Here is a 22,653-nt window from a genome sequence, read left to right as displayed (position 1 = left end):
TTCAAAAAATGGAAAGCAGTGCCATTCTCTTCAGTGTCGGCTCGAGTACTATTTTTTGGCCTGACATGGTGTTTCACACGTAAGATCCCAGCACTTTGGGAGGCAGAGGCAGAAGGATCATTTGAGCCTAGGAGTTCGAGACCAGGCTGGGCAACAGAGCAAGAGCTCATCTCTAAAGAAAAATAAAAATAGATCGGGCGTGATGGCTCACACCTGTAATCCCAGCTCTTTTGGGAGCTGAGGCGGGCAGATGACTTGAGGTCAGGAGTTCGAGACCAGCCTGGCCAACATGGTGAAATCCCATCTCTACTAAAATACAAAAATTAGCCGGGTGTGGTGGCATACACCTGTAATTCCAGCTACTTGGGAGGCTGAGGCAGGAGAATCGCTTGAACCTGGGAGGCAGAAGTTGCAGTGAGCCGAGACTGTGCCACTGCACTCCAGCCTGGGTGACAGAGTGAGACTCCATCTCAAAATAAATAAATCAATAAATAATAAAAAAGAAAATTACTTTTCATAAAAATATTTTTATATTATGTATGTTTACTAGTAATGGATTTTTAATGTTTTTATTAACTGATGTTAATAAAACATCACCCTGTGTTTGTAATAAAACAAACCCTGTGCTCTAGGGTCACAATAGATTTCTTTAAAATATTTTATTTTCAAATATTATATTACTTCCTCTATAATGCAAAACCTTCAAACAATATACTTCTGGTAGCTGTCTCATTTTTTTTGGTGTTGTCATATTTTATTTCTGTATTTGTTTTGAATCCCAACAGAATTTATTATTCTTGCTTTGACAATCAGTGATCTTTCTGAAAGATTCAAAATTAGAAAAAAATTTTCTTGGGCACAGTGTTCTAGGTTGAGAATTTCTTTTTTTTTTTTTTTTTTTTTTTTTGAGATGGAGTCTCATTCTGTCACCCAGGCTAGAGCGCAGTGGTGTGATCTCAGCTCACTGCAACCTCCATCTCCTGGGTTCAAGTGACTCTCCTGCCTCAGCCTCCCTAGTAGCTGGGATAACAGGCATGTGCCACCATGCCCAGCTAGTTTTGTTTTGTATTTTTAGGAGAGAAGGGGTTTCACCATGTTGGCCAGGCTAGTCTTGAACTCCTGACTTCAAACGATCTACCTGCCTCGGCCTTTCAAAGTGCTGGTATTGCAGGCATGAACCACTGCTCTTGCCCAAGGTTGAGAATTGCTTTCAGCTCGTAAGTCTCTCCATTGTGTTCTAGCTCACATAGTTCTGACAATCTATCTGCGGTCATTCTTGTTGTTCCTCCATCTTTTCTCACTTGTTTTAATTTTATCACTGGATTAGAGCAATTTAATTAAAATGAGACTTACTGTGATTTTCCTTATTCTACTTAGGACTTATTGCTCTTCTTAGACCTGTGGGTTTATAGCTTCCACCAAATTTGGGAAAATTTCGGCCATCATTCCTTCAAGGATTTTTTGCGCACACACCCCTCCCATTCTTTCTGTGACTCCAATTACATGTAGAGTAAGATTGTCCCACATGTCACTGAGGCTCTGTTCATTTCCTCCCCATAACTTTTTCTGACTGTTTCTCCTTGTCTGTCAAAACTCAGCCTAAACATCATACCCTTTATTAAACCATTCACCAAATATCCTGTCTAGATTGAATGACCACCTCACCTTTGTACCCCACTGTATCCCATACATCTTATCACAGAGCCTGTAACATCTGAGTGTACTTTTTTCCTGTCTCCCCAAACCAAAGTGTGGCAACTTTCAGGCAGAACAGTGCATGGCGCATGATAAATGTTCATTGAAACAGAAGTTCTCAGATGCTAAGCGCCTCATACAGTTTGCTTATTTTGCTTATCTCAAGGAAGCAAAATATAATTGACTTGACTGTCATACCTTTTTCAGTGTGTCAATACATTGGCAAATGAACTGATTTGAGTATCTAAAAATTACTTAGGCAATAGCTGTATTTTTGGACCTCACGTTCAGCATAGAAAAGGAGTAAATTTAAAGTGAAATTCTCATATGGAAGCATATATTTATGCTTGCATAAAATTATTGTACTTTCACACTGTGAACACATCATCAAAAACAAAACAACAAAAAACTGGCATTGAAGCTGTGTTTTAAAGCAACTTACCTGGCCTGCAAATTTACGACTAGGATCAGCTGAAATAAGGACACCATCCTTATCCCTTTGAAATCCATTGTGAGACCAATATGCCAGGTCAAAAGTAAATGTCTTCACATGCTCTGGATTCTTAGGGTCCTGTGTAGTGGTGGTAGTTCTGGAATGCGTGGAAATCACACATTTGCTCCCAGAATTCTTCTCTGTCTACAGTCAAATTACAAATTCGGAGTCAATCATTCCAGTTTCTCTTTGTTATCCAAGTTCATTGTTTTGCAAGTCTTTATACCTAGTAAGAAATTAAGCCAAGAACTTACCCTTCCCTCGGTTTGTTCTCTAATTGTGTTACTTTTAGCAGGATTATGACAAGCAGTGGTTCCTGTACTCCCTCGGAATTTTTGAAAGGCTTGTCTCTAGTCACATTAACTTTCTGAGAAGAGCTGGCTCTCTGACACCCAGGTATACTAATAACAATAACTACAGTAGTGGAGAGACTGACTTCCTGCATAACTGGTGAACTCCCCAGTAAAACTAGTGAAAAATTATCCATTAAAAAATGAAAATGAAGAAAAAAAACACTTTTTAATGGTCCTAAGGACAAACAGCACATGAAGAAACATCTATTCATGGCCGGGTGCAGTGGCTCACACCTGTAGTCCCAGCACTTTGGGAGGCTAAGGCGGGCGGATGACTTGAGGTCAGGAGTTTGAGACCAGCCTGGCCAACATGGTGAAACCCCGTCTCTACTAAAAATACAAATATTATCTGTGTGTGGTGGCAGGTGCCTGTAATCCCAGCTACTCAGGAGGCTGCGGCATAAGAATCGCTTGAACTTGGGAGGTGGAGGCTGTAGTGAGCTGAGATTGCACCACGGTACTCCAGCCTGGGCGACAGAGTGAGACTGTCTCAAAAAGAAAAAAAAAAAGCATCTAATCAAGAAAATGTACTAAAATTTGGTAAGAAAAGAGTTTGTGGTATTTGAAGCAAGATCATTCCTTTCCTTTCCCTGCCAGCTCAGGAAGGTGGAGATTCCACTCTGGACAGCTAGAGCCAGTAACACAGGGTTCTGTCTCTGCTCCAGATCGCAGCTGGAGGACTTTCTTCCCAGGAAGATCGAGATATTAGCATTTCTCATTCTGCCTCTCTCTACCTGTTAGTGAGGCCAAGTGTCAGGTTAATTGGGGGTCTCCCTTTCACACCCAGCTCTCACTCGAGGAATGGAGGCTCTATTTTGGTTGCAGCATGCTGAGCTTACTGGAGTACTTACCACTTTTGCCCTGGGTCCTGAGAGGGTTCAACACCAGGAGAGACAAGCTGAGAGGACCTTAGGCTAGGACCCCACCTCCACTGAGGACTCAGCTCCTAGAGCAGGTGTGTCATCTGAAGAGCAATTGACTATTGTTCACACATCCAATTCCAGAGCTCTGGCTTAGAGATTTTGCCTGGGGGATAATTAGGCCATACAACCCACGGTGCCTAACATCTCTTCCTAAAGGAACTGACTTCATTTGTAACAGATTGGGGAAGTTCAAGCCTAAGGATGCCCTCGAGAATGGTGGAGGTTGTGATGAAAGACAACTGAGAAAAGAGTCAAGTACAAGTAACAGTGTATGCCCTCTAATTAGCGGGGACCAACTGGAGAATAAGACAGTTGGAAGGTCAAAAATATCAAACATCAAACACTGGTTTTAGAAACGATTCCCTTCAAAGGAAGCAGAATTTGATCGGATTCATTTGTAAAGCAATTTATACCCCAGGACGTTGTTGAAAACAATAATCAGTCAGCAAATAGTGAAGTTTAACAGCTGGGCATGGGCAAGGAAAGACAGGAAGGGGGCCCTACCAAAACCATTGTTCTCCCAGCGTGACTGGGGCAGACCCAAAACTGTGCTTCCCTAAGGAACAATGGTGGGGGCTGGGGGACATAATAGACTACTAAAATAATTCAGCCAGTCACTAAACAAACTGGCAAATGAAAGTAACAATCCACAGAGGAGACGCAGAGCTAGGAGCTGCTACAATATATCTACAATGTCCAGTTTCTAAGAAAAAATTAGGAGGCACGCAAAGTAACAGGAAAGTGTGATCCATACACTGAGGAAGAAACAGGTAACAAAAACAGAGTGAGCAGATGCAGGATTTATCAGAAAAATACTTTTAAAGTAGTCATTATGAATATATTCACAGAATGAAAGAAAACTATGATTAAAGAAAGGATTATAAAGGAATACTTTGAACAAATAAATACCAACAAATTAGATAACTTCGATGAAATAAATTCCTACAAAGGCAGAAATAACAGAAATTGACTCAAGAAAAAAATCTAAATAGACCCAGAACAAGGGAAGACATAGAAGCAGAAATGCTGGCTGGGCGCGGTGGCTCACGCCTGTAATCCCAGCACTTTGGGAGGCCGAGGCGGGTGGATCACGAGGTCAAGAGATTGAGACCATCCTGGCTAACATGGTGAAACCCCATCTCTACCAAAAATAGAAAAAATTAGCCAGGCATGGTGGCAGGTGCCTTTAGTCCCAGTTACTTGGGAGGCTGAGGCAGGAGAATGGCCTGAACCCAGGAGGCAGAGCTTGCAGTGAGCCAAGATTGCGCCACTGCACTCCAGCCTGGGCAACAGAGTGAGACTCTGTCTCAGAAAAACAAAAACAAACAAAAAACTACATGCCGGGCACGGTGGCTCACACGTGTAATCCCAGCACTTTGGGAGGCCGAGGAAGGCGGATCATGAGGTCAGGAGTTCGAGACCAGCCTGACCAACATGGTGAAACTGTGTCTCCACTGAAAATACAAAAATTAGCCGGGCGTGGTGGTGGGTGCCTGTAATCCCAGCTACTCAAGAAGCTGAGGCATGAGAATTGCTTGAACCCAGGAGGTGGAGGTTGCAGTGAGCTGACGCTGCGCCACTGCACTCCAGCCCGGGTGACAGAGTGAGACTACGTCTCGAAAAGAAAAGACACAATTACAAACCATGATCTCTTATGACTATGCATGCAAAAATCCTCAACAAAATACTATGAAACTAAATCCAGCAACGTATAAAAAGAATTGCATAGCATGACCAAATGGAATTTATCCTAGGGCTTCAAAGTTGGTTCAACAACGGAAATTATTGTATTAATCGTATTTTAAAATTTTCTGTATATATGAAAAAATATATACATATGTATAGAAGCTTTGAGACATTTGCTTCCCCACATTACCAATCATGATTATGTCATAATTATGAGTAGCTATCTTTTTTTTTTTTTTTTGAGACTGAGTCTCGCTCTGTCACCCAGGCTGGAGTGCAGTGGCATGACCTCAGCTCACTGCAAGCTCCGCCTCCTGGGTTCACGCCATTCTCCTGTCTCAGCCTCCCAAGTAGCTGGGACTACAGGCACTCACCACCATGCCCAACTAATTTTTTTGTATTTTTGGTAGAGACGAGGTTTCACCGTGTTAGCCAGGATGGTCTCGATCTCCTGACCTTGTGATCCACCCATCTCGGCCTCCCAAAGTGCTGGGATTACAGGCGTGAGCCACCGCGCCCGGCCGAGTAGCTAAGTCTTATATCTCCTCAGGAAAACATAGCACTATTCACTATGGCATCCTATGGAGATCTATACTTTATGATGGTTTGACGTCCTGCAGCTCACCAAGGCTATCAGATTCTTAGAGATAGCAAACAACTTGCCTTTCATGTGCAAACCAACCAATCAAAGCCCATATCCCCACTACCTCCTCTGTCTAACTCCTGTACACCAATCAAAGCCCATATCCCCAACTACCTCCTCTAACTCCTATACAGCAGTCAAAGCCCATATCCCCAACTACTTCCTCTATCTAACTCCTATACACCAATCAAAGCCCGTATCCCCAACTACCTCCTCTATCTAACTCCTATACACCAAGCCAGTACTTCCCCTGCTCTAAATCACCCCCAAGGCCAGGTACTAAACAACTAAAGACCACTCTTAAAGGTCAGAGTCCACCAAAATTATTCATACTATCCAATCCTAAACTTGTCAAACTTGTCTCCACTGCCTTGCCCATTCCTTCCTGCAGAAACTACGGCAAAGGCTCTAAGTCCTGTTCTCTCCTTTGTTTTGCCTGTTCTTGGTACTTCCCCGTGTGGCTCTGCATGGTGTGGCGTGCCCCCCTTTAACTGTAAGGCAGTTACATAATTTTGTGGGTACCCACAAAAATAAAAAATAAAAATATAAGGCCAGGTGCAGGGGCTCACGCCTGTAACCCCAGCACTTTGGGAGGCCAAGGTGGGTGGACCACCTGAGGTCAGGGGTTCGAGACCAGCCTGACCAACATGGTGAAACCCTGTCTCTATTAAAAATACAAACAAAAAAATTAGCCGGGCACGGTGGAGGGTGCCTGTAATCCCAGCTACTTGGGAGGCTGAAGCAGGAGAATCGCTTGAACCTGGGAGGTGGAGGTTGCAGTGAGCTGAGATTATGCCACAGCACTCTAGCCTGGGCAACAAGAGTGAAAAACTGTCTCAAAAATAAATAAATAAATAATGATAAAATAGGAATACATTTAATGAAAGAAGTACAAACCATACTCTGAAATCGATATGACTTTTTTTTTTTTTTTTTTTTTTTTTTTTTTTTTTTGTGAGACAATCTCGCCCTGTCGCCCAGGCTGGGAGTGCAGTGGCGTGATCTCAGCTCACTGCAAGCTCCGCCTCCGGGGTTCACACCATTCTCCTGCCTCAGCCTCCTGAGCAGCTGGGACTACAGGCACCCACCACCACGCCTGGCTAATCTTTTGTATTTTTAGTAGAGACGGAGTTTCACCGTGTTAGCCAGGATGGTCTCAATCTCCTGACCTCGTGATCTGCCCGCCTCAGCCTCCGAAAGTGCTGGGATTACAGGCGTGAGCCACCGCGCCGGGCCCGCTATATGACTTTGTTGAAAGAAACTAAGAAACCAGAGACTGAAAAAACATCCTATGTTCGTGGATCAGAAGACTTAAGGTCATTTGGAAGGCAGTATTCACCAAACTAACATACAGATCCAGTGCAATCCCTAGGAGAACCCACCTGACTTCTTTGTAGAAAATGCTGAGCAAATTTTTTTTTTTTTTTTTTTTCTGGAGACGGAGTCTCACTCTGTTACCCAGGCTGGAGTGCAGTGGCACAGTCTCAGCTCACTGCAGCCTCTGCCTCCCGGATTAAAGCAATTCTCGTGTCTCAGCCTCCCAAGTAGCTGGGACTACAAGCGTGCGTGACCATACCTGGCTAATTCTTGTATTTTTAGTAGAGACGGGGTTTCACCATGTTGGCCAGGCTGGTCTTGAACTCAGCCTCCCAATGTGCTGAGATTACAGGTGTGAGCCACTGTACCCAGCAATATATTGCTTCTTATCATGAAAGTGCTATAAAGTAGGTTCTCTGATCCCACAATGAACATAAGCACTAGATATGGAGTTAGAAAATTAGGCAGTGTCCAGGTCACCTAGGCCCTGTAAACTGCAAAATTTTATTTTTAATAAACTGAAAGGTTTTGAGCAGAGAGCTCCATGATACTAGTATTTTTCTCTTGCTGCTAGGTAAAGAATGGATCGGGGCTGGCAAGTTCATGTAGGAGGTACTGCAGTTGTCTAGGCAGGATGATCTGTAACTGTCTACAGTGGTTCCCCCCTTGTCTGCAGTTTCACTTTCTGTGGTATGTTAGCAGCAGTCAACCAGAATATGAAAATACGAAATGGAAAATTCCAGAAATAAACAACTTGTGTTTTAAATTGTGCAACCAGTCTGAGAAGCGTGTGAAAATCTCACGCCATCCCACTGTCCTGCCTGGACGCGAATCATCCTTATCTAGCATATCCATGTAGAGCCGCTTAGTAACCATCTTGGTTACCAGATGAGTGTGGTGGCACTGCACTGCTTGTGCCCTTATGTGACTTAATCATGCCCCGAAGTACGAGAGTCTGTGATTCATTTATACAGTATCATAGGTATGTACGTACAAGAAAAAATGTATATATAGGGTTAGGTTCTACCTGTGGTTTCAGGAATTCACTGGGGGCCTTAGAACATAGCCCCTGTGGGTACAGAGCAAGCACTCACTGTACCTTCAAGCTATCTCCCGAATCCATCCTTCTTACTCCTTGCTTAGACTATTCTAGTCTGGCAACTTTGGTGGTGAACTTGAATAAAATGCAATCTTTTTGTAAAGGGAACCTAAAGGTTCTGTAAATACATGACTGTTTTAGTGCCTAACCCTACAAATCCTTATTTGCAGTTAACTCATCCTGGCAGCATCAGAGGCCAGTGAAAACGACCGCAGGAATAACCATTTGCATTGTTGTTGAAGGTCTGGTTGGGCCAAAGTAGTTAATATACTGGTCACAAATTCATTCTTTGGCATTTTTTGATCAGTTGCCTTAGAAGCCATGCTACTTTAAAAGCCTTAAATAGCAGCTACACTTAAAGTTACCTACTTATACATGAAACTGGAGTTACATAATTACATAGCTGTGCCCAGCTGTTGAAATACTTTCCACAATATAGATAAATACAGAGGCACAGGACAGACAGAACTGATACCAACTGAAGATGTACAAAGTAATATTGATAATGGTAAAAGCAGCAAGTTGTAGAAGTGGGCGGGGCGGGGCGGGGGAAGACCTCATATAAGGTAAATCCATTGTAGCCCATTTATTCAGGACCAGGTCTTTGCATGTTGTTCTGTCAAGCAAGTCTTGATCGACCTTTGACAAAGCCTTTATAGTCCTCTCAAATGCTTCTATCATCTACATCTAGGAAGCCTTCAAGATCCAGGCAGAATTAACTGTACTTGATCTGAGTATATTGTTTCCCTTACTACTATGATACTAAGTATCTGAGTATTGTTTCCCTTACTACAATACTGTCTTTCTGAGTATCTTGTTTACCTTACTATGATACTCTGAGTATATCATTTACCTTACTATGATACTAAGTATCTTTCTGAGTACATTGTTTACCTTACTATAATACTAAGTATCTTTCTGAGTATATCATTTACCTTACTATGATACTAAGTATCTGAGTACATTGTTTACCTTACTACTATGATACTAAGTATCTTTCTGAGTATATCATTTACCTTACTATGATACTAAGTATCTGAGTATGGTTTACCTTACTACTATGATACTAAGCACCTTAGTGTAACCAATGCTTTGATCATCAGATACATGGTTGCTACAAGGTCCGAGAATATCATTCATGCGCTATCCTAAAATGTTGTAGCAACACATTTTAATGAGCAGTTTTTATTCAAGCTATATAAAGACATTTATACGTAAGTACATACATTCATTTAAAATATATGTAAAGTTCATTTAGAACAGGCAATTTGCTTATGATCTACATTCACAGAGGGGGGAAAAAAAGTACATTTATTAAAAACAGGTACCACACATCTATATTCACCAAATTGCATTGGTTTAAAAAAGTATTAACTTGACATACGTTGCATCCATGTTTATTGTGCTACTTGCACAAAGGAATAAAATTGTTTACTGAATTATGTTTAGCTCTTTATTCATTTAACAAGTTCATTTAAATAAGTTCAATATTCCATAAATGACAAGCAGCTTAAATACAAGTTTGATAACTATCATTAAAAAAGTAATAAAATCAAAGTCAGTGAAATTTTCAACAAGGCAGCGTAACATCCATCACTAACCTGACTAAAAGGCCGCACTCGCACCGCTACTTTCACACTGTCAACACTTGGCGTAGGCATTTTTACCAATTTCTCATTATCTGTATTATTTGGTAGAAAAATAAATGCAGAAAGCACACTGCATATGCTTCACATTAAAATATTAAAAGCTTAGCCCACGAAAGCAGTTCGTTTCTAGATAATTATTAACAGTCCATTCATTACACACTATCGATTACCTGTTATAAATTATTTTACAACACTTATTTATTGATGAGTGTTAGAGCCTACATCAAGTACCATTGCTTAATTGCACACAGTTGTACTGTAGAGAACAGGGCGTGTGTTGTTTTTCTCCTTTTCTACATCTACTCACTCTCTCCCAACCTCAATAATCTGTGCCTGAGGTCCTGTGAGAATTTGCCAGTTTTAAAACATGAATATTAAGGGATTTCTGTGGTTCAGTAGCAAGCTCCTTCACAGCAATATTATAAAAATTTGTTCAGACATCTCATCCTATCAATATTAGGCACATACAAGATGCACTCAATATCCATAAACAGATTTATTTTACATTTCCCTTTGTCAAACCCTTTGATAAGGTTGCAAGTGAGCAGTGAACCGGTCAATCTAACCTGGATTAGTCTTTGACTAATTAAGACTTTAAAGAGCCTTTAAGCTTGCCGAATAAGAGATGCCAACATTATAGTTAACCAATACTTGGATTATTCATTTGAGGTAGATTACACAAAATTTGTGAAACTACAAAGATGGCAAAATTACATGCCCATAATTCAATTTTAACATAGTAACAGCCAAAAACAAAAAAATACATTTTATGATTAGAAATCTGAATCACAGAATCAAAGTGCATAAATTATAAAATAGTAACTGTAAAAAGAAATATCAATACTTCAATCATCCCCATTTTAAGACTGGTCTAGTATTTTAATTATAGAGAAAATGAGACCAATGCGCATATAAAACTATTTAAACAGATATCCCCTCCCTTTCAAAAATCCAAGACACAAACGACTGTGAAGTATACATTTTATTTAACATTCCATTAATAAGCCATATTTACATATATAAATGTATGAAGTCTTAATATAAAATAGAAAAATTGCCTGGACTGAAACAATCACTCCATATGGAGTTACTTTACTTATTGAAGACCTTCTGTTTACATAAAAATTTACAATAATTTATATAAATTATTTTCTTCCAAACTAGATATTTAATAATCCACACTATTCTGATGACTTTACAAATAGGTGTACATTAAAAACTTCCCAAGAAATTACAGCATTTTTCTGCGTAAAATTTGCTTTGGATAGGAAGACAGTTTCTTTCTGTTCCTTCCAAGACCTGCTCCTGTCACTTCTGTAGTTTTTCTTGGTTTGCTCTTGACTCCGTCAGCTGGGCTAGCCAAGGGGGAAATCAGCCGAATTTCTATGGAAGGAGGTGACCAAGCACTTTCTTTTTCTGTGTTTCTGAAAAAAAAGATGTGATCAAGTAAGAATAAACACATTATGCTATAAAATAAAATTGGCTTCCCAACATGTTGAGAAAAACCTTAGGGACTGCTTAGTGCTTTCATTTTATAAAAGATGTAATGGTTTCAAGAGAACTGAAGTGAAGCTTTAAGTCATATAAGCTAATCAGAAGCAGAGTTCAGGTTTCATTAAGGGGAATTTTTTCATTTTCGATCAGAATATTTACAAACAATTATTCAATTACTGAATTTTCCTCTAAATGTTTCAAATGTATGAAAAAATACTGCTGGATTACAAGGACGGGCCGAGTACCAGTTGTCAGCCCAGGGGATGACAGCCCCGCAGGCCCATGTGGCATGTCAGAAATGTCAATGATCAAACACAGCAATTAGCAAAGATGCACAGAATTTCACAAACTTGTTTCTCACATAGATACGCCAGTTTATATGTAAACAGTGGTATTAGCCATAGTGTCTTAAATAAAATGCATTGACGTGTGCTTTTATTGAATTCAACCATGCCTACTAAGCACAGCATAAACAAGATACTGTGTAACAAATACATCTGAAACGGAGTGATCTTCCCATGCATGCAGTTTTAGTACTTTCTGTAAAATAATTGCAGGATTTTAAAGTGTATAATTGTTTTTTACTAATAGTTACCTAACTTTCCTGACAAAGAGGTAAACCATCCCACTTCCCTTTCCTACTTTTTCTGCAAAAACCAGAAATATCCATTGGGAACTAAACTGCCCCCACCCTACCATCCTCCTTTTATTATTTTATTTTTATTTATCTATTTTTTTGAGACAGAGTCTCGGTCTGTCACCCAGGCTGGAGTGCAGTGGCGTGATCTTGGCTCACTGCAACCTCCGCCTCCTGGGTTCAAGTGATTCTGCCTCAGCCTCCAGAGTAGCTGGGACTACAGGCACCCACCACCACGCCCAGCTAATTTTTTTTTTTTTTTTTTTTTCAGTAGAGACAGGGTTTCACCATCTTGGCCAGGCTGGTCTTGAACTCTTGACTCGTGATCCACCCACCTCGGCCTCCCAAAGTGCTGGGATTACAGGCGTGAGCCACCACGCCCGACCTCCCATGTTCCTTTTAAAAGGACTGGGCTTTCATGCTATTAATATATAAAGAAATCCACCTTCAGCAGTGAAATCTAACAATGCCAGGGAGCCAGTGCTTGTAAATGCCCGAGAATCTTTTCTGATGAGCTTAATTTCCTTTTCGTAAAATTAAGGGTCTTCTCAAATCTAATTTTGAGAAACAAATGGATAAAAATTACAGAACAAGGCTGGGCGCAGTGGCTCACACCTGTCATCCAAGCACTATGGGAGGCCAAGGCAGGCAGATCACTTGAGACCAGGAGTTTGAGACCAGCCTGGCCAGCATGATAAAATGCCGTCTCTACTACAAATACAAAAATTAGCCAGGTGTGGTGGTGGGCACCTGTAGTCCCAGCTACTAGGGAGGCTGAGGCGTGAGAATCACCTGAACCTGGGAGGGCAGAGGTTGCAGTGAGCCGAAATCACACCACTGCACTCCAGCCTTGGCGACAGACCGAGACTCTGTCTCAAGAAAAATAAATAAAAATAAAATAAAATAATAAAAGGAGGATAGTAGGGTGGGGACAGAGCGAGACTGTCTCAATCAATCAATCAATCAAGAACAGAACAGAAAGTCATACTTGCTTGCTTGTTTTGTTTTTGACGTCCTGATTCGTTTCGCTTTTGGCTTTCCCACAGTTTCTACTGATTGTGCATCATCTTTCTATGGGTTAAACATTTTAAAAGGTTAAGTATTAAACACGAATCCAATTTTAAAACTTCTATCCTGAGACAAGGAATACTATAGCCAAACACTGCTGATGAATTCAAACTCGCCAAATGCAAAATTGACTCCTTTTCTCATACTTTTTAGTAGAAACCTTAGTTATGTAGGCCTGTTCTTTATTCCTCATTCCTACAATTCAACTAATCTGCAAGTTATGATCAGTTTTATTTTTGAATGTTTCCACTGTCTACTGCCCTTCTGTACCCACTCCCTTTGTCCATATCCAGGCTCTCACTTTCTAAGAAGTAGACAACCAGAGACTATTGTTTCCCACCCACATTTCATTTTTCATAGAGACTACCTGTAATACACACATGGCTATTCACAATGAACACTCCTCATCTGCCTGCCATTGCCATGCTCTGAGCCTTTGTGTCTGCCATTTACTCTGTTGGGAGGAATGCCTGTCTCCTCTAACCTCGGTCTATAAAGTATTTGAAGTAATTGTTGTCATCTCTTCAATGAAACTGTGTATCTCAGTTGAACTGTAGGTGCCTGACAGACAAGGAATTTGCCTGAATTATTCTTGTGTAATTTGCCCTTGCAGAGTAGCAGACTCATGGCAGATAATTCAATAAATGCTTATGAATTAACATTTATAAACTTAAGGGACTCGCACTCAATCCCTCAACTATTTCTTTAAAAAACACCCAGGTAATTCTGATGGACACTAGAATTTAAAAACCCTTCCACAAACAGGTAATTTAAACTGTTAACTGCTGGTAAAATATGATCAGTAGCATACCACAGATGTGTCTTAAAGGTAGGAGACCTCCAAAGGGGTGGATACGACCATTTTTGGCTTTTGGTATGCATGACTGTTATCTTTAAGACATTTATTTAAATAATAAACAAAATTTAAAATCATTAAAATTTAAATAAAATAATTTTATTAAAACATTTGTTAAAAAAAAAAAGTATGTTTTAACAAACATACAAATAAAATCACGCATTTCTTACCAGTTCATCTTCAAGCTTGTTCTTATTGGATGCGTTTTTTTGTCTGCTCCTTAAAGCAGGAGGTGAGATGACAAACTGAGAAGATAAATCCGAAACTAATTCTTTCAGCTGTGCAGGAACCTCTATTTTTTTAGCTAAAAAAAAGTTGAAAAAACTGTATCTGTATCTTTATATATGTGTGCATATATATAAACACAATAAAAACCTGGAACAAATTATGTATTTTAGAAAGATGCAAACGTCCCCAAACCTGGAAACCATTAGTATTGCAACCTAAGTATCCATGTTGGCAGAGAAACGACAGAAAAATCCCAGCATCATTTGGGTAAGCCAAATGTGTAGGACTATTGAATGCTTCAAACTAAAACGTGCTACAATATAAAGACAGGCCATGAAAGCAGGTACAGAACTGTTTAGTCTAATTCTTTTAATCCGTACTGCTCCTCAAGCATTCTGGGGAGGGAAAGCATTAACCCTATATGTAACCTGAGCTAGTCTGTGCCGTAACTACTGCTATTGCAGAGACGTTATTTACAAAGTAGGTTTTTTATTTTCAAAAAAGAGAAACTCTTTCTAGCCACCTCATTTTGAACCACTTGTTCCAGCCAAAGGAACAGAAAAGTTCATCTCCACAAAAGGAGAAAGTGCCAGGTGCAGTGGCTCACAATTCTAATTCCAGCACTTTGGGAGGCTGAGGTAGGAGGACGGCTTAAGGCCAGGAGTTCAAGACTAGCCTGATCAACAAAGTGAGAGCCCTGTCTCTACAAAAAAATTTTAAAAGATTAGCCAATGTGGTGGTGCACGCCTGTGGTGTCAGCTACGTGGGAGGCTGAGGCAGGAGGATCACCTGAGCCTGGGAAGCTGAGGCTACAGTGAGCCATGATTGTGCCACTGCACTCCAGCCTGGGTAACAGAGTGAAAAGCTAACAGGAAGATATTCCATAGAAAAATAAAAATGGTTTAAACAACAATTGGTTTAAAATAAGGAATTAAAAGCATTTACCACACAGACTTTTTTTTTTTTAAACTATAGGGCCCCCATATTAAAAGCAATTATCAATATAATTACAGACGAGCACGGTTCAGTTTAACCAGTCTGCCGGAGTAAATCCCAGCTTCTGGACTTACTGTGAGACCAGAATCAAGTAACTTAAAGCTGTCTGTGCATCAGTTTCTATAAAATAGGGTTAATAATAGCATCTATCTCAAAGTTGTTCTGAGGATGAAAGAAGTAGAACAATGTGTGGCAGGGTAGGTGGTAAGTGCTCTACAGATGTTTGCATTTGTTATTTCAAGAATATCATTTACAAACCCTTGAAATAAAATCACAGTTCATGTTATTTCAGCTACTGGGATAGTCAAGAGTTCTATCAAATTCTGCTTTTCGAGCATGATTCTTTAAAAAAATGTTTTTTGTGGGTACACAGTAGGTGTATATATAAAAATGTTTTCTGTGGGTACACAGTAGGTGTATATATAAAAATGTTTTTTGTGGGTACACAGTAGGTGTATATATAAGCATATGATTCTTAAAAAAAGAAAAATAGAGTTGATATCAGATATCAGAAATATATAATCTCTGCTCCCAGCTTGTAAATGGCAGAAATGGCAATGGCTAGGTCTACTGGTAGTCTCTCTCTTGGCTTCAAGAAACAGATGAACAAAAATATTTCTACGAAAATTATACATTCTATAACTCTCTTCTAGGCTACCTGAAAAAACAATTTATTTCACTTTTCATAATCTTCACCTAAGCTTTCCTACTCCATTTCAAATATACAAGGAAATACAAAAATATACTATCACATGTAAAAATAGCCTCCACCATTTTTTCCATGTGCTTCTATTATAGCACAGATGAGACTTTCTTGAGTGTATGTCAATTCTTTACCCATCTCTTGTTTTGAGGATTAAGGAGTTCAAAAGACCTAGGTTCAAACCCAACTGTGTCCTAGCAAATGACTCTGGAAATTCAAAGAGAGCTCTGATTTGCAGCATTTGCTGATTTCTAAGGTATAAATGTGCCTCCTGTGGCCAATGCAAACCATGGCTGGGTTACAAGTTCTTGGATATTTAACAATTGGCTCTTACCAGCCAGTAGTAGCAGTAGTAGCTCTAGAACAACACATCTTATTCCCTGGGTGATGTGAGTGCACAGTCTCAATGAACTTCAGTTTCCTCAATGAGGACAGAAGGAAGTAAAAGTACCTACACTTTACTGGGTTGAAGTGGGAATCAAACGATATATGAATGTCATGTATCTAGTATGGCCTTAGGTATATAGCAGGCCCTTCTTAATATTTGCTGTATGAAATGTGAAGTTTCATATTCATTTAGTAAAACACAAAATTCTAAGATAATTTCTTCGCTATGTTTCAATAAAACAAAGGGCCACCTCTAGCCTTCCAATCATATAGCATATACCCAGTCTTCTCGGCACCTGCACCCTATGTAAAAACGAAGTTTACAATATAAATAGGCACAAGGGACAGAAAGTATGGTAACAGTATAAAGGGCAGAGGAAGACAGGAAGCTATGTCCTAGAGTGGTCATTGCTTTGTTAAAGTAGTGAATACTCACAACAACCCCTGTAAGGTATGCACTACCATTCATTCTAGGAGGAGGAAACAAGGCTCATAAAGGTTAAATGATTTTCTGCCCAGCTAGTAAGTGGCAGAAATGAGAGATCTCAATCCCAAGTTTCTTATCCCTTCCAATCCCATCATCTCATTCTAGAAGGTGCCTATTTTTAATATTAAAAAATCTGAAAGCAATTCAAATACCCAACAGAAGAGGGTTTAAACAATCTGTGGCACATTTGTGAGATGAAATGCCAGTATGAAAAAAAAAGAAATATTACATTTAAGATTTTGAAATATATATACATATACATATATATATTTTTTGGGGGGATGGGGGTGGGGAGGTGACAGGATCTCAATCTGTCACCTGGTCTGGAGCACAGTGGTGTGATGGCTCACTGCAACCTCAACCTCCCGGGCTCAAGCCATCCTCACACCTCAGCCTCCCAAGTAGCTGGGACTACAGGTGCAGCCACCATATGACCAAATCATTAAAAATTTTTCTTTTGTAGAGATGGGGTCCCACTAAGTTGCCAGGCTGGTTGGATTTTGAAGAATATTTAAGATTAACTGAAGGCTGGGCACAGTGGCTCATGCCTATAATCCCAGCACTTTGGGAGGCCAAGGCGGGTGGATTATCTGAGGTCAGGAGTTTGAGACTAGCTTGGCCAACATGGCGAAACCCTGTCTCTACTAAAAATACAAAAAAATGACCCAGGCGTGGTGGCAGGCACCTGTAATCCCAGCTACTGGGGAGGCTGAGGCAGGAGAACTGTTTGAACTCAGGAGGCGGAGGTTGCAGTGAGCCAAGATCGCACCATTGCACTCCAGCCTGGGTAACAACAGCCAAATTCCATCTCAAAAAAAAAAAAAAAAAAAAAGGAACTGAAAATGCTCATGAAATAAGTAGGGGGACAAAAGCAGAATATATGCACGTACATAAACTGCAGGTTTTTAAAAACCAACCATACATATGTATCTGGAACGATATACAGGAAAATGTGAATGGTGATTCTTTCGATGGCTGGATTACATACTTCTATTTTAGAGTTTTCAGTAAGTAGGCATGTATTGTTTTTGTTTTGAGACGTGGTCTTGCTCTGTTGCCCAGGCTGGAGTGCAGGGGCACACAATCATGGCTCACTGCAGCCTCAAACTCTCAGGCTCAAGAGATCCTCCTGCCTCAGCCTCCCAAGTAGCTGGGACCACAAGCCCATGCCACCAGGTCTGGCTAATTTTTGTACTTTTTGTAGAGATGGGGTTTTTTTGGCCATGTTGTTGCAGGTATTTTTAGTTTAACAGAAAAAAGTTAAAATTAGTAGGTACAGAAATGAAAAATAGGTAAAGATGACAAAAATCAGAATTACTGAGATGTTTGCTAAGCTCTAACAAAATAACTCTCACTTTTGGTGGTTACTATATTCCTCCAGGTCCTGAGGAGTGTATAAGTTATGTTAATGACTTCCTGCCACTCCCTGCCAATAAAATGTTTTTCATTTTAACTTTTTAATAAAACCTTAATAAAATGAACTTAAAAAAAGTTGGCTAAAATATCACACATTCTGTCATTTCATTCTCCTCCATGCAAAACATAGGTCTAACCACACTTTTCTAACACTGTGAAGAAATTAAGTTACACTACCAAAATCGAAGATCCAATTAAAAATTTTCTGAGTGACGAGGGGAGAGGAGGATCCCCTATAGCTACAAATCATTTTTAGGACAAATGATCAATTGTTATGGGGAGAGTCATTTTCCTGGGCTCAAACTGTATCAGTACAAGTCATCTACTTTATTTATTATTATTATTATTTGGCCCCCCGGGCTGGAATACAGTGGCACAATCTTGGATCACTGCAAGCTCTGCCTCCCAGGTTCACACCATTCTCCTGCCTCAGTCTCCCAAGTAGCTGGGACTACAGGCGCCCACCACCACGCCCGGCTAATTTCTTTGTATTTTTTTTAGTAGTGTTAGCCAGGATGGTCTCGATCTCCTGATCTCGTGATCCACCCACCTCGGCCTCCCAAAGTGCTGGGATTACAGGCGTGAGCCACCGTGCCCGGCCAAGTCATCTACTTTATTTATAAGGTCCTGAACTGCTTTGCTGAAATTCAAATATTAAACTGTAACTTAAATAGTCAACTACATGGCTGCGTGTGGTGGCTCACGCCTGTAATCCCAACACTTTGGGAGGCTGGGGCGGGTGGATCACTTGAGGTCAGGAGTTCAAGATCAGCCTGGCCAACATGGCAAAATGCTGTCTCTACAAATACAAAAAATTAGCCAGGCCTGTAATCCCAGCTACTAGGGAGGCTGAGGTAGGAGAATTGCTTGAACCCAGGGGGCACAAGTTGCAGTGAGCCGAGATCATGCCATTGTGCTCCAGCCTGGGCGACAGAGTGAGACTCTACCTCAAAACAAACAAACAAAAAACACAAAAAAACCCCTACATTTTGTTTACCTAACCATTAACACTTTTACAGAGAGTTACTCTGATGTGATCTATTCAGCCACACCAGTGTCTTAACTTTTTAGACATGTTTAAAGCACCCCCTATTAAAATTTTATTACTGCAGATATATTGTATATCTGTTTGTATTCTTAATGCATATATGTGCTCCCTTTGGGGAGAGATCACCCCTGTTGAGAAGCTCTGACCTACACCAACCAAATACAGTCCTTAGCTCGTGACAATGAAGGATGGCCTCACTGAAGATGAGGGCATGTAGATGCGCCAGTTTGTGGGCAATAGTGAATATGGATTGAAATAATTTCTGTATCTTAGTAAAAAGCTACTCGTGTTTCCCTTCAAAACAATTTCGGGTTGTGGATATTACTGGGGTGTGAGCCAAATGCAGCAGTACATGGGAGATTAAAAATATTGACTCTGTTTTGGAAGAAACTTAATTAAAAGTCACTTATAATTTATAAAAGTCACAGAAGAGAAATTACACTATTCTAAAAAATAAATCTATGTTACGTGAGTTACAGGATTTAAGTCATGTTAACCATACTGAATAACTGAACTCAAACTCTGAAACATGAATCTTTTAAACTTTACTACTAAAAGATCACTTTTGGTTTGAGGGGGGAAGGGGGAAAATTCCCTATAAAACCATTTTTAGGACAAATAACCAAATTTTAAGCTGAAGAGTGACTGAGATGAAAAACTGTTTTGCAGAGAAAGAAAAGTACCTTTTGCTTTCCTTGGAACTTCTGACGCTGGAGAAAATAAAGGCTCATTGTTTGGTTCAGAAAGGTCCGGCAACAAGATGGCCTTGCTAGACCGAGTCCTGCTGCTGCGGGATGATTTAGAGAAGGAAGCTGTGGCGAGCAATCTTTCTTCCTGCTCATTTGTTTCTTTATGTGTCATTTCATCTGTGCGTTCTTCTGATACTGAGTGCAATGAACGTTTTTGGCTTTGACTTTCAGTCTTTTTTGTAAGTTTTTTCTTACAGCTCATCACCATCGAAAGTTCCTCGTTTGGCACTAAAATGGATTTTCCTAAAGCTGGTTTTCCAACATCAACATTTTCACTTTTAGCTGGGGTATTTCTTGTAGATCTCCTTTTAATGCTGGGAGCTTCTTTCTTCTTGGGGCTTCTCTCTTCCTTAACAGCCTTAGATCCTACATCTTCAGATGGATTGATTTTTCTTGGTCTACCACGTTTTCTAGGTATGGCAGACATATCAAATTCTGCTTGAAGAGTCAACTGAGATGACTCAAGGTTGGAGTCTTCTCTCACATCTGATGGACTAACTTCTCTCCCTCTGACCCTTCTAATATGTTTAATAGGTAGCTGCTTGTCACTGGATTTATCATCTTGCTTATTTCCTGTATTTTCAGAAGCATCTAAATCAGCACTTCTCAATTTTCTGATCATTCTGCTAGGACTTGTTACCGTACTAACTTTTAGATCATTTATAATTTCAACACTTTCCTGATTTTCTACAGATCTTTTAATTCTTCTAGGAGTCCTTTTTGTAACAGATGAAACCTTAACTTCTTTTTTAGTAGTTTCTTCAGCTGCTGGTTCCAACAGCTGAGATGATTTTAATCTTTTTGATTCCCTACCTGTAGTGATCTGTAATTCTTGTTCCACAGAACTGGTGTTTTCTAGTATGTCCTGATTAACTTCTTTCTTTCTCCTTCCTCTCCTAGGCGTAACAGAATTTTGAGGTATTTGCTGGTTCTGAGATAGCCCTCTGACATCAGAATAGATGTTTTCAGAAGCTTCAGAAATTTCTTTTGCCTTCCTAGTTTTCTTCCTGACTGACTGCCCTGGCATCTTAGGAGTAGCAACATCTGCTGATGCTTCCTGTTGTGCTGATTTGACGTTCACGTTTTGGATACGTTGACCTCTCGTACGAGTTTTGGAGGAAACCATGTCATCAACCTGGCTGACATTCATAGTCATTGTGCTTGTTTCCTGAGCAGTCTTAAATGCAGATTTGACTAATCTAGTGGGACACATTATGTTTTGGCTCACTAAAGGTATTGTTTCATGAATGGACTGTTCCATTGTATCTGAAGTAATTTCTTTACTTCTTGTGTCTTTAATTACATCTAGTAAATTTTCTGCAATTGCTACTTTAATAGGTTCAGGCACATATGGTAAAGTGTCTACTTTTTGGGACTTTTGGTCACTAGTTATGGCAGATGGCAAATTTGCAACTTGTCCATGATTATCATTTTCCCCACTGCATACAAGTTTTTCTTCAGTTGCTGTGTTAGCTGCTTTAGGTAACACATCAGATGATGCAAGATCACCTGGCTCAACTTCTCCTTCTTCACCTTCCAATATCAAGGTAAAGTTGCTTTGAGCCACAAAAAGTTCCCCATCTACTTCAGCAATGTCACATTCAGCAGTGTCTTTGTTATCAGCTAAGTCACAAAACTGTTGGTCAATAGTATCAAAATTGTACTGAAGCTTAAGTGTTCCAGAGGGATATAACTCATTAAATGAAAGATTCCTAGCCTCTTCTCCTGAATCTTGAGCTTCAAGCTTTTCTTGTTCAATCACCTAAATGAATTAAAGATAAGAGACTGGTTAAAGAATTTTAATACATGTTTTAACTTGAAGCACACAGGTTTTTGATGACCCTTGGCTGTGTGCCTTTTAAAACATAAATTATATTTAATATGGCATATACTTATGGGTTTACTTTACAAAATTATCCCTTTAAGCAATCAGACTTTCTCATTCAGTCAAAATAACGACATTTTGAGATTATGACTGAAAATTAACTAGAAATTCTACATTTCCCTAGCTAAAAAGACAGTCAACAAAAGCTTGAACATTATGATGCTAACAGTTCTGAAAACATTTAAGGACTTATTCTATTCTCACCCAAGAAAAAAAATTAACCGGAGAAAACAGAAACAACCCCCAAACTGTGTTTTAATGGTATTCCCCAAATTACCTAACTATCCACACTTTTCTAAATAGCACGATCCCCATAAGGTTGAAGAACAATTCACCTACATAAGCTCCCTTGGGCTAGACTCAATCCTCTTCCCTTTGCTGGGGCTGCATAAACCATGAAATTCCTAAGGCTTTCAAGTTCAGTACCTCTCCTGCAAGGGTTTGGTGGAAGAAGGAATGGTCCTTGCAATTACCTTTTGGTAAGGGAAGGGGAGAAAAAGGAGGAGGTAGAAAGTAACAGAGAGATCTCCTGACCAAGAAGGTAGAACATTACCACCCACCTAGACAATGACATTTTCCCACTCCCCAAACATTCAGTGAGATGACAGATTGGAAATAACCTAGAAATTAGGATTCCCACTTATACCATACCCACAACTCTTATTAGCTTCCCAACTAAAAGAACTGGAACTTTACTCATCTATTTGGCAGTGGGAATACTCATTAAGATGAGTATGGATAACGATGACATTTTTATGAGTTAAGAAACTTCCCAAATCCTAAACAAATTTCTATAAATAATTAGAAGAGTTGGTTTTTTATCTTAAAATTTATTACATAA

The 22,653-nt window shown here is 39.9% G+C and overlaps 2 protein-coding genes across 6 annotated transcripts in view; both read right to left on the bottom strand.

The window, feature by feature from the left end:
* LOC101149556 (kinesin-like protein KIF28P) overlaps nt 1-9,870 on the bottom strand; it is a 71,481-nt gene extending 61,611 nt beyond the window's left edge. Inside the window, 2 exon segments of the mRNA XM_031015372.3 lie at nt 2,138-2,332; nt 9,811-9,870. Of these exon segments, the coding sequence (XP_030871232.2) occupies nt 2,138-2,332; nt 9,811-9,870 (255 nt within the window).
* AHCTF1 (AT-hook containing transcription factor 1) overlaps nt 9,649-22,653 on the bottom strand; it is a 93,012-nt gene continuing 80,007 nt past the window's right edge. For 3 of the 5 annotated variants that reach the window (XM_019032568.4, XM_019032555.4, XM_055374026.2), the window contains exons 33-36: nt 19,862-21,689; nt 14,084-14,217; nt 12,978-13,060; nt 9,649-11,282 (exon numbers count right to left, since the gene is read on the bottom strand). In XM_019032568.4, the coding sequence (XP_018888113.4) occupies nt 11,090-11,282; nt 12,978-13,060; nt 14,084-14,217; nt 19,862-21,689 (2,238 nt within the window). In that variant the 3' untranslated portion in view covers nt 9,649-11,089. Of the gene's footprint in view, nt 11,283-12,977; nt 13,061-14,083; nt 14,218-19,861; nt 21,690-22,151; nt 22,286-22,653 lie in introns of those variants that run through there. The other 2 variants (XM_019032576.4, XR_008674870.2) reach the window with 2 other exon arrangements.

Source organism: Gorilla gorilla, chromosome 1, assembly GCF_029281585.2.
Source record: "Gorilla gorilla gorilla isolate KB3781 chromosome 1, NHGRI_mGorGor1-v2.1_pri, whole genome shotgun sequence".
In the NCBI taxonomy this organism is placed as follows: domain Eukaryota; kingdom Metazoa; phylum Chordata; class Mammalia; order Primates; family Hominidae; genus Gorilla; species Gorilla gorilla.
The sequence above is the reverse complement of the archived record's forward strand: the minus strand, read 5'-3'. Positions and strand labels throughout refer to the sequence as shown.